The sequence below is a fragment of the Chelonoidis abingdonii genome, chromosome 2 (assembly GCF_003597395.2).
Source record: "Chelonoidis abingdonii isolate Lonesome George chromosome 2, CheloAbing_2.0, whole genome shotgun sequence".
NCBI lineage: Eukaryota > Metazoa > Chordata > Testudines > Testudinidae > Chelonoidis > Chelonoidis abingdonii.
Window position 1 is genome coordinate 267270478 of NC_133770.1, and position 13381 is coordinate 267283858.

The following is a 13381-nucleotide window of genomic DNA, read 5'->3' on the forward strand; positions in this document are numbered from 1 at the left end:
AGATGTAGCACATTGCAGTAGTCTAAGCTTGAGGTGATAAAAGTATTACTGATTTAATCATAGCTTCTTGTTATCTTGGACTGTGGTCTTTTACTTTTAACCACATTAGGGAAAAGAACTTTTCTGAAAAGGTAAACGTTTTAATTCTTACCAAGCAACAGGTTACAACAAGGTCGGATACCCTGCCTTGTTGTGAGCATCTTATGTGGATTGTGAATTTGCTAACCTAAAAGTACTACAGTGGCCCAGGATGAACATGAACATGTGGCCACCTCCTATGGCTATTATAATATGGTTCTAACGAACTTTTTCAAAGAGAAGTTATACTTCTCCCTCAGTTGGGTTGCTAAGCTTTACAGGCAGTTGGGCCTTTGTGAAGTTTCACTTTCAAATAAAAAGAAGTTTATTTACATATCTCTATAGCTTGGCTCAGAGGTAGGACAGGAACATGGCAGATTCCTTTGAGGTTTGCCCACTGATTCTTCTCAAGTGGCAGAACTTTAAAGAGAAACACCCTGTTTTCTCTCCAGCCCAGTTGTGGTACTCAGCAACCATTCACAGACAGTTGAACCGATTTCAACACCTCACCTGGGAGCTATTTTAATGCCCCCAGTTCAGTTTCTTAAGCTCAAGAAAACCTTTAAGCAATAAAGCACCATTGGTGACTGCAAAGTAGGCTCAGGTCTGACTGATGGCTTTCAGTGTCTGCTGGGGTGCATGGATACAGAATAGGAGCAGATTAGGCACCAGCTTTAGCAATATGTCTTTTGGTCTCGCAGGTACTGAGTTACTAGCCTGGGATTGGTCTTCTAGCTAGCTAGAGGAAGAATGGCTCTATGATTAAAGCACAAGAGAGAGGGTTGGGTTCAGTTCCCAGCTCTGTTCTAGATTTCCTGTGTGATGATGGGCACATCATGTAATCTGAATGTGTGTCTTTTCCCTGTCCATAGAATCACAGAAATGTGGGGCTGTAAGGAACCTCCAGAGGTCATCTAATTCAGCCACCCATGCTGAGGCAGGGCCAGTTATACCTAGACCATCCCTGTTTGTCCAGTCTGTTCTCAAAAACCTCCGATGACTGGGATTCCATAGCCACACTTGGAAGCCTATTCTAGTGCTTACCTATCCTTATAGTTAGGAAGCTTGTGTCATAGTATTAATCCTCAATTTGAACATTAGAGTTCAAATATGAAGTACTAGCATGAAGTTCTCTAAGCTTAATCTCCAGCTTAGATCTGATAGGCTGCCACCAGATCAGGAATTGCTAGGGCCTGATCCCCCCTTTCCTCTCTCTGGTGTCCCCAACCCTCCCTTGGTGGGACACCCAGATTCCAAATCCCTTGGATGCTAAAAGCAGGGGAGAAAACCCCTTCCCCCCTCCTTCCCAGGCTTGCCTCTTGGTCTAGCCTGCGAGTATCAAGAAACCGGTTTCTCTGCTTCCCAAGAGATAAGCGTTCTCTGCCCTCAGGACAATTGAGATGCAAAATACCAACAGCTTGGCTTTGCCTTTCCCCGTGCCTGCCTTCCCGTGAGGGAGACAGGTACCTGATACAGAGGTTTCACTTTCTCTGCCTTACTAGAAAAAGAAACTTCCACAAGTTTTAAAAAAAAGAAAGCTTTATATAGAAAAAGAGACAATACAGACTAATAACTTGCATAAACATTTATACAGGCTCCTACTTAAGAAAATCTGAATACCCCAGTCTGATTTAAAAAATAGCCAATTTAAATAGACCAGCAATCACACACAGTAAGTACAAAGCAAAGCATATCATAGCCGATTTTACTTTGTTCTCGGTTTGTACTCACTGCCCCTTAGTAGAATGAGAAGAAGATTGGAATCAGTAAGGTAGCTTGTTCCTCACAGCCGAGGAACAACAAAGACCCAGCAATCCACATCTGTAAATACAACCCAAAGCTCCTCACAGCCGAATTGCTTTGGGTTCCTTTGTACTCACAGACTTTTGGTATAATATTTGAGATAAGAAGGAGTTAGGAGGAAACCTTGTTTACTCACAGCCGAGAAAACAAAAAAGACCCCGAGTATACAAATTCCCGCCCCTGACTTTAAACAATCCAGTTCTCTGATTGGTCCTCTGGTCAGGTGTTTGGTTACCCTTTCCAGGTAAAAGAAACTTAACCCTTACCTTACCTATCTACTTATGACAGCTTGTCCTAATATCTAACTGAATCTCTCTTGCTGCAGACTAAACCCATTGATTCTTGTCCTACTTTCAGTGGACACGGAGAACAATTGATCACCATTCTCTTTATAACAACCCTTAACATATTTGAAGACTGTTCTCAGATCCCCCTAATTTTTCTTTCTTTCAAGACTAAATATGCCCAGTTTTTTTAACCTTTCCTCATCAGTTAGGTTTTCTAAACTTTTTTTATCATTTTTGTTCTTCTCTGGACTTTCACCAGTTTGTCCACATCATTCTTAAAGTGTGGCAGCCAGGACTTCAGCTGAGACCTCACCAGTGCCGAATAGAGCAGGACAATTACCTCCCTTGTCTTACATACAACACTCCTGTTAATATACCCAGAATGAATTAGCCAACTGCATCACATTTTTTATTCATATTCAGTTTGTGATCCACTATAACTCCAGATCTTTTTCACCTGTACTACTGCCTAACTAATTATTCCCCATTTTGTAATTGTGCATTTGACTTTTTCTTCCTAAGTCTAGTACATTGCACTTGTCTTTATTGAATTTTATCTTGTTGATTTCAGACAAGATTTCAGACATCAATTTGTCAAGGTTGTTTTGAATTCTAACCCTGTCCTTCAAAGGACTAGCACTCCTTCGCAGCAAATTTTATAAGTATGCTCTTCACTTCATCAATGAAAAAATTGAGCAGTACAGACCCAGGACAGACCCCAGCAGAGCCTCACTAGATACGTTCCCCCAGTTTGACAGTAAACAATTAATAACTACGCTTCAGTTTGGTTTTTCAACCAGTTTTGCATCCACTTTATAGTAATTTCATCTAGACCACATTTCCCTAGTTCACTTATGGAATGTCATAAGCCTTACTAAAATCAAGCTATCACATCTACAGCTTCTCTCCCCTTACCCCGCTTTCACAAGGCCAGTAAAGGGGGGTGATAACACTTCCTTTTTCTCACCCTTCACCTGTCTTGTCTATTTAAATTATAAACTGCTGGGGACAGGGATTGTCTCTTGCTATGCCAAGCACAAATAGGCCCTGATATTGATTGGGGCCTCTAGGCACAACTTTAATGCAAATAGTAATAACAGCCACTTGAGGCACAACAGAAAGTCTAGGTGAGGAGGAAAGGAATGAAAGGTCAGATGTCCGAAAAGAGAAAAGTCAGGAGAGTTGCGGAAGTGGAAGCTGGAACTTGGAGAACAGTAAATGTGTGTCCTTTTCTGCACTTACTGGATAAGAGAAACAAACAACAATGTGAACTTAAATCAGGAGTTGATCCTACGAGCTGCTGAGCACACTCAGCTCCCATTGACTGCAGGCTGACTTTGCTGCTAAAGCTTGTAGTGATTTTAAACACATACAGGCCTGATTCTTATGTATACAAAGGCCATTTTTCATCGCCCCAGCAGTGTAAAATTATTTTAGTGTGAAAGAAAATCAGGCTCATATTTTGTTTATAATAGTAGAGGGAAGGGTTAATGATTTGATTGTCTTTCCCTCTTTTTGTTGTTTCTTCCCTGCATGTCTCATTTATATAATGTCTGTTTGCAGGATCGTTATGTAAATGGCATGCTCTGATTACATAACTGGTATTGTCATACATATGGCTTGTTAGTGATTTAAATAGGGGCATAACATAATCAAAAAATCTCAACTAGTCAAATCTAATCATTGCTTTAAATCCATATTCCAAATCTATGTAATGACGATAAAATTTGCATCACAGTTCCCCACATACTGTACATACTAGCCACAACTTCTGCATTTGTATATCTTAGTTGTCTAAGTTGTTCCAGTTGTTAGTCTGGAAAAGCAAATAATGTAATATAGCACACATGGAAAAAGTAAAAACCTATGGATGAACATTTACATACAGAATACGAAAGATAAAATACACATAAACAAAAGAATATTAGGTTCAGTGCAACAGTGCTGTACAGTGATATGATCAAAGCTGACCCAAGAAGATCAAAAAATATTATCAGAGAGACGAGATGGGTGAGGTAATATCATTTATTGGACCAACTTCTGTTGGTGGAAGAGACAAGCTTTTGAGCTACACATCAGAGCTCTTCTTCAGGTCTGGAAGAGGTACTCAGGGTATTTTTGCACAACAAAGAAAAATCTGTGGCCAACTTGGGCTCGCTAAGGAGGCTCAGACTGCAGGTCTGTTTCACTGTGTTGTGTAGACTTCTGGCCAGGGGGCTGAGAGGAGCAGGGTGTGAGGTCAGGGGGTGGAGATGAGTCCTCAACCAGCGGGCAGGCACACCGAGAGGAGCAAGTGGTGGGTAAGGGGAGCCAGTGGGGTCTTGGGGCACAGTGCAAGAGGAGCAGGTCGGGGCCCCTTCTAAGCATGGGCTGGCTTCATGGAGCCACTATAAACCCAGCACTGGGTGATCACTTTCTGAAAAGTGTTCACTCATGGATGATAGAGAGTTTTTGTCTTTTATCATCTTTCTGTGTGAGTTCATTCAAGAGCGCTGTGATTGTCTGATTTCACCCACGTTGTTGTTCTTGGGGTATTTGGTGCACTGGATGAGGTACATCACATGTTGTGAGAGGCATATGCAAGACCCATGTCTCTTGAAAGGTGTGTTGTGGGGGGATCATCATAGCAGTGGCAATATGTCTTCAATAAAAAGTATTATGATATTCAGTATGGATTCATATAAGCTAATATTTCCTTATATAAATAAAATCCTTTATAATCTTCTCATTTTATTTGCAAGTAGTCTGCACTCGATTGTACCTCTTAAAATAGTTCAGTAAATTTCTATAATACTCAATAAATGTCTGTGCATCTGGAATTTCCATGTGACCACATGGTTTTCCAGCTCCTTAGATATTTGAAATCACTGGAAAATCTCAAGTGAACCATTACTGGCACTAACTGGAGAAATTCTCCCAGAAAGGTTTGGAGTCTCTTGTACAGAATTATATCTAGGTAAAAAAATTTCAGTTAAAAATTACCTTGAGACCCTTTTATTGTACTCTATACTCCGTGTTGTGGTTTCATAATGTTTGATATACAGGAAAAGGACTCTGAATGATAAAAGTCTAAACAGCGTTTCACTACCATTCAATGAAAGGGCACTCATGATAAGGCTTACTAAATTCCAGATCAGTCAGTTTTTTGCTATTAGATTTATGAAAAGAGTTAAGCACAAATAATTTGGGTACTTGTACTGTACTTTCTTAAATCCAAACCCTATGAGTATAGAATCTAAAATGTACACTGGACATATTTTTGTTAAAACTATCCGTGTGTATCTCCTTGCCCCTCTGTGTCTTTAGAACTGGCGATGTCATGCTTTAATGCCTCTGATTTGAATTCATTCACACTACCTCTTTTACAGACTTTTGGAGACCCTGTGTAGTGAATCATTAGCATGATTATTATTTCAGCCATAGTAAAATTGCACATCAACACTTAGCAAATGGGGGGAAATTACATTATCCATTCGGAATAATTTCCCTATAATATAAATGTTACCCAGGACATGTCTTTGAAATGGATACTGATTCTTTAAATTCTTTCCTGTCTGTTTCAGGAAATAGTGAGATCCTATTGATAATGAAGTACAATGTGTCTAAAGTTCACTTCTAAACACTTAGCTCTTTGCTGTAAAAGTCATCTGCATTCCCTTTATAATTCTGAGCCACCAGAGATCTGCCTAATCTTGGAGATCTGATCCAATATCATTCAGAAAAATCCTTGATAATAATTCCACCATTCAGATCAGTGAAAGCACTAAAGCCTTACTGCTTGTATCTTTTTAAAAAATATCCTGAGGCTAGGGAATAAGACCTTGGCTTATGGGTTTGGAGATTTAGCTGTTTGCAAATAAAATGATTATTACTATTAGTATTCAAGTTCTTAATCAACACAAGCAAACGGCATCTATTTATTATCATCCTTTCTGCAGAAGACAAAGGTTCCAGTCCCTATGGTGCTGACTGCTGGCCCCAAGTGGTTGCTGGATGTGACTTGGCAAGGAGTAGAAGACAACAAAAACAACTGCATCATGTACAGCAAAGGTAAACACAAGCTGATTTTCTTCTCCTTTCTTTGCAAGGAATTAATGACAGCATTGAAACATACCCATTGCATAAGAGAAAGCAAATTGGAGCAGTGTATGTTTCCCTTGTCTTGTATATAAGTATTTCTTATTCCTCTACTTCACATCTTAAATAAAATTATTTTGCTGTCTTTTAATAATGAAACCACCACACTCTGTCTAATATATTAAATGTTTTTGAAGCAGAGAGTCACTACTACTAAGGTAGATGCCACATATAAAATATCATGCTCATTTCATCCTCAGAGTCAAGGCCTCAGGGAAATATTAGATCCATATTATGTGTATACTCTCTAAGTAAGTTCTCCCTGGCTTTTTACATATCAAATCAGCTTGCATTGCTCCATGGCATATTATACTGCAGATTGTTACGTGAAATCTTGTATGCAGTGTAGAAGTAGTTGTGTGAGTCCCAGGATATTAGAGAGACAAAGTAGGTGAGGTAATAGCTTTTGATGGACCAACTTCTGTTGGTGAAAGATACAAGCTTTTGAGCCACACATAGCTCTTTTTACCTCTGAGAAAGATCTTAAACAAGAGCTCTGTGTGTCTTGAAAGCTTGCCTCTCCCACCAACAGAAGTTGGTCCAGTAAAATATATTACCATTGAAACCATTACATGGATTAAGAATTCATGCCTGCATGATAATAGAAAATAACAGCAGCTAGCTTGCAGGGTCATTGCCTTTGTCGTTTCAGAATGTGACATCAAACTATGTTGAAGTTATTTTTGGTAAATTTTCTGTACCAAGATAGAGCATCGTGATGTCATATTGTAATGGGTGGATGAACTAGAATGCATACCACTGCCCTCTTTGGGATGGAAAGTCAGGCCTGCTCAAGTGAGTGTGACTGCTTTGCAGCCGCACAAAAATGATCCAAGTAGGCTTGGCAGAAATCATGTTTATATATATAAATTAATGTATATATATAATTTCAACAGATAAATCAGTGTTTATTTTTAAGCATTTTTCTATTTTTATCAATTAAATTTTCACAGCTGTGCAAAATAATGGGGTTTAATCATTTTTTTTTCCAGTTTTTATCAGTTTAATTGTTCATAGTTCTGGGAAATCAATGGGCAGGTCAGACAATAATAATTTAATGACAGTAGTTGTTAAGATTCAAAAAGTTAAAGCTTTAAAACTGCTAAAACACAACAAAACCCATAAACTGTCAACATCAGATGTCAAAATATGCAAAGTAAATATACTGAAATCAACCTCTATTAACTTATCAAGCAGCATTTTTCTTACTTTGCCTATGTGTACATTTCAATTACTATTGATGGAATTATTTTTTTTGACGGTTTGCATGTGTACGGTGAAATCAGTATTTACTGACACTTACCGATAAAAAATCTAAGCCTGCCAAGCCCAGATATGTGTCTTATTATTCCCATACGTAATATCTATTTTAGCTCAAGATGTAAAGACTTTTGGAGCAAAAGGTTCTGAGTTCAATCCACAATGCCAGGTGTGTGGTATAATCAGCAACCATGATACATGATGTCTCCGTGTGCAACCATGGATATGTTACAGCATTATAGGAAAAGCAGTACATGGCATGGGAACAACCCATCAGCTGTTGCTGTTTTTGGCTTTCCCAAGCAAGATCTGGTTGCAAAACTATGATTCTCTATCCTTGTGTTCAACTCCCCAATCTCAATGCTTTGTGAATACTTCAGAACTTGTACTGCTCTTGTTTAATTTCTTTTAGATTTTATGTCTAACCAGATAGACCTACTGAGATCAAAGATTTGTTTACTGTGACAACCTAGTGACCATTTCAGCATCCAGGCAAATAAGCCCCCATATCAATATATTAACATAGAAAACACTAATCATAACATCAAAGACTCCTAAAAACTTACTAGAAACAATTACAACTTGTTCCTATAATCATTGCAATTTATATACTTATAAGAGGATTGCTTTTAAACTGCCATGAGCCTTTGAAAGTTGAAATGCTGAAAACAGGGAATTAGCATGTTCAAAATGAGTTGCACGCCAGGGTCTTACAAATTCTTTCTGTTATAATTACAAACCACCAGTACATTAGTTCTGTAACCTGCAATACCTGAAATACCACAGAAGTGGGTCCAAATCTAGAAGGGGATCCAGTCATGCTTCTTTAGGAGTACTGTGATGAACTGCCCAAGTGGGAAAATTTCTGAAGTATTGTGTGTGTGGTATGGCAGAGCTTCTTATGCATTCAAACTGCAATTTATTTTGAATAGTGTTAAACCTGCTTCGTGGACAAACTTTTTATTGTAGAAACTTTCTGTTATAATAGGAATTTTCTTTCACTTTTACATATCTTCTGAGAATTCCCATAAGACAGTGTCTTGTCAAGTACATAAGCCTGCTGTAAATATTATAATACTTAGTACATATACAATACTTAACAAGCATTAACTGATTGATTATACAGATACATTACATCTACATGAACACATCTATAGTAACATGGAGGAGTTTTGGAATAAGGTAAACTTATTCAGTATGATGTACAACTACTCTGAATGAAAGAAAACATTGTTTATTTAATTAAAATGCCCCCTATTTCACTTAAATTATTATATTTTTTATTTCACATTTCAATACATGGTCACATGGTATTAAAAGTTTAGCTCTACAGAATTGTATTGCAAGGTATCTTCTGTACTGTCCAAGAGAAACGTTGATATCCCAGCTGTATTATGTAACACATATTGTTACAAAATAGATGACAAAAGTCTGAATCATAATTGGAATTGTAAATTACAAATCTGAAACTAAATTAATTGAATTTGCAAAATAGATTATATATATGTGGAACATTTGCTGCATTCTCTACCCGCTGCACAGTTTGAGTTGGGTATTCTGTGGTTCATTAAGCACCCAATCCTGTAAATTCTAAGTGCCTGGAACACAATGGCATGCAATGAGTTTTCTGAGTCAGAAGGATTTATGGGACTGGACCTTAAAACAATGCCAAATATAATATTCTCAAAATAAATAAATATACAATAATGCTTCTTTCTTCAATTTGCATTACATTTCAGATTACATTGCCTTGATTTGTGTTCAAATATAATAGTGTTAGGTGTCATGAGATTGTAATTTGATGTTATGTTGCAGTTTTTTGGGTGGCTATGGTGGTTTTTCATAACTGCCCATTGTCATTTTAGAAAGTAGTTAATTAAACCCAGTGTGGGCTGATTAGGTCATGTGTCAGAGGTTATTCTCAGTATACTCAAGATAAGATGAGCACACTAAGCTGGCACATTCCTAAAAGCAAAATATGGCTGAAAATCAGCTAATGTTAAAAATTTAGGGTCAAATTTTGCACTCAGAAGTTGCATTCATCTCTAGTTTTTTGTGCATCTGAGAACAGAGTTTTGCCCCCAAGTATGCTGTAAGAACATAGGAATGACATTCTTGATTGCCTGGTGATTAGAGGCTGTAATAATTAAAGTAATGTTCATACTGCAAATAGAAGGTGTAGGGGAGATGTTCAAAGGCACAAAGGGGAGGTGGGTGCTCAACTCCCATCAAAAGCCAATGGGAGTAGGTCACCTAACTCTCCTTTTTGCCTTGGAAATTTTCTGCAGTATTTGTGCTTGGTGAGTGAACATGAATTTTATACGTTTATTTATAGATATAGGGTTGGATATAGGAAACACAGGCTTCCTTATGTTTATATAGTGGAATGCATACTCAGTTTCCAAATACTGACCTATGACGTTTGCAAATTCCAGTACATAGGTCGCTTGTATTTTTAATGTTTGGGTGTCTCTGTTTAACTCTCATTAACTAAACTGTGCATCAGAAAATACTCAGTGTGAGCAGACTATGAATAAGAAAATAGCTAATCATTCAAGGTTTGAAGGCAATGATATTAGTATCCTTTCAGGTCATGTGTGTATTAGCATTAAGACTAATGGTGAAAGCAAAAAGTGTCCAATTAATACAGTTTAAGCAACTACACTTTTTTCAGTCCATTTACATTTCTCTTATTTTTGTATAATGTAAACTTAGATTAAAAGACAAGAGAAGACTATTTTAAAACTACATTTAAATCCAAAATGTCCGGTTTAATTTGTTTTAATGATTACTTAGAAACCACAAAAGATAAACTCTTCAGTGGTTTAAGAACTCTCCAATACATAATAATAAAAATTTTAAAACAGATTTTAGGAATTGTGCTTTACATAGACTTTTTCAAATGTGTTCTTTCAAACAACAGAGGTTGAATGATTCAAAATACAGCTGCTCTTGAAACAGACCGAGATGGTATTTATGCATGAACTGTATGTTCATAGCAACTTAGTGTACTTGAGAAGCAGCCATGCCTAACACAGGATTATGCAAAAATTTAGGAGAGCTATAAAATTGGATCTATGAATACATCCATAAGCTAAGAAAGGGCTGTTAGGAATTTAAGCAAATTAAATGGGACTCAAAATAAGAGAATAGAAACAATATGCAAAATTCAGTTGCACAGACTGCAATGCACAGTCACATACACACATTTTAGGTGCATTACTTAAACCACTCTCACTTTCATATGGAACGTATGGATACTGTATGTTTAGTGGCATTGTTAAAACAGGGTGCCTGTACAAATATTTAGCTGTGGGAATTATAAAATCATAAGGCGATTAAGTTAGTGAGTTGTGAGATTCCAATATTGCTTCTTAAATGACTTCAGGATATAGGAGGTGCTAAGGTTATTATCTGTTATCAGGAATACAGTGGAATTGTATGACTGGATAATAACTAAACAACTGACACAATGTAAAATTACATTATCAGTGTGTTAAAACAAAATTGCGCCCTAAAGGAGTCTACATGCCAGCTCAGAGCTGCAGTGTAATTATGCTTAACTCTGATAATTAAAATACAACGGAGATCAACAGAATCATTTTCATTAAGAAAATTATTAATGATGGTAGTATAACAGTAATTGATTGCAGAGCACCACAGGATAACTCCATGCAGTAAAACCAACATGTTTAATATATGTCGAAGACTGCTTGACTATGCTGCATAAGACTGAGGGTGTCTAAAGTTCACATAGGAGCTGTGGAGCATGTTTGTATTGGAAACCAAAGATCATAAAATGGCTGCTTTTAAAACTATAATTTTGATTCAAATTGCCATGTTCTTCAGGAATGGTTGAGGTCAGGAATACTGGCCGACTGGCCTTAGAGCTACTGAAAAAGAGCCATCTACTGGCTCAGTTGTACAGCAACAACAGCTCAAATGTTTCTTGAGCCTTCTGTCATTTTATTTCATGTTATACATTGGTTATTTTTACATTTTTGTTAGTGATTTACTGATGTTATTTCATTCTCTGTCTGTCCTGACTGAGTAGTTTATGCCCTTAGTTATTACTAAGAGGATGCAGCAGAAAAAAACATTTGTTCTTACTCCATTGGTATTCAAAAATTATTAATGATTTGTTTGTAAATAATTCTACAGAGTGATATTGTTAATTGCCCCAGTACTGTTTGATATGTGGTATTAAATACCTTGAAAACCTGTATTCCTCCACAAGTGAAACTGCAATCACTGTAACCTGAGAGTCTAAGACAAAATACAAAATCCCAGGTAGAAACGACGTTGCCTTAGGGTAAGAACTAATAATGCTTCATTTTATTATTGTAAATACAAAAACGGAAAAGAAAAAAAAATCTGTTGAGGAATGATTCACCACATAGCTAAGGCTTGGATGCTTGTTGTTCAAACAGATGTTACTATTAAAAGCTGCCGCAAAACGTCTATTCTCTGATCATAATGGTGAACAAGTCTGCTAGGGTAGATTTACAGGATGAGATTAGTTAAAACGACAGACACCCACACTAAAATTGTGCCACGTAGCGAATTTATAAATAGGCACTGTTAAAAAAAATAGTATAGGCTAGGGGACAGAACCGGGTACCAGACTCTCATGAATTCTAATTTCAGCTCTGCTAATGACTTGATGTGTGCCCTTGGGCAAGTCTCTTAACCTTTATGTGTCTTAGTCTGTAAACAATACCTCTATACCGACCTCACTAGTGTGCTGTGAGAGTTAATTAGATAGTTAGCTAATATGTATACAATGTTTTGAAGATATACAACTGTTGTAAAAGGGCTAAGTTACTCTGCCATACAGAACTGAATATTATTTTTAATAAACTTTTCTTGTTTAAAGAAAATTTAGTCTATTTTACCTTTGTAGTGAAGGCCACTTTACAATAGGAGGAATTTTAATTTTTTTGTATAGTGACATGAGATTACTTTTCTGTAGTTGTTCTGTGAAATTCTTGATACTATAGCTTTCTCCCGCAAGAGGGTTTTCCAGTACCAAATGCATTTTGCAATTTCAGCCAATACAATGCTAAATTGCTGTACAGACACATAGCATCATGAGGTATAGGTCAAATATTCTTAGGATATGAGTGTATTTTGTTGTGGGTCAAAGGGAAATTTTTTAATAGGTCAAAGGTTAACTTTGGAGCATATACTTCAGAATTCTAGGTGTTCTTTCACATATTATTAAAAGCATATTTTGTTTAAATCCCTATATGTATAAATGTAAACCGTTATGTTCTGTGTAGACAATCAGAATGTAGTATCTGTTGAGAGAATGTTAGCCCCCATGGACAGCCTCTATTAGGTAAACATGCTTTCTGTGATGTTTCTTATTGGCAGACTTCTTATTGGCTATTTGTGTGTGAAAGTGTGCGTGTTCAAATTTATTTCTTCGTAACACTCTTATAAATTGTAAAATGCTGTTGTCAGGAAAAAAAATAAGATTGAATGTGTGTGCAGTGTATATGTATAATAATAGCAATGCCCAATCCTTCTCTGAATAGCTGACGTGTGTTGGAGGGATGGGGCCTGAGATTCTTTCCCACCCATTTAGCACTAGGGCAGTATACCCTCATGACCACTAAGAGAAGGGTTAGCACATGGGCCATGACAAGTAGAAAGAATGTACTGGAAGGGCAGCATTCGTGCTGCTCCTTTTTGGAGAATCATTGAGCTGGCAGGTTGACCAAGGAACTTTACGCACACTCACCCCTGCTACACCCCATGTGGCATCAGCAAGCAGGGCAAGATATTGTATTTATTGTTTATTTATGATGGCA

General features: G+C 37.2%; 1 protein-coding gene across 1 annotated transcript in view; it reads left to right on the plus strand.

The window, feature by feature from the left end:
- ZFPM2 (zinc finger protein, FOG family member 2) overlaps window positions 1–13381 on the plus strand; it is a 485059-nt gene that overhangs the window by 346985 nt on the left and 124693 nt on the right. The window contains exon 5 of the mRNA XM_075063183.1: window positions 6107–6218. Within this exon, the coding sequence (XP_074919284.1) occupies window positions 6107–6218 (112 nt within the window). The remainder of the gene's footprint in view (window positions 1–6106; window positions 6219–13381) is intronic.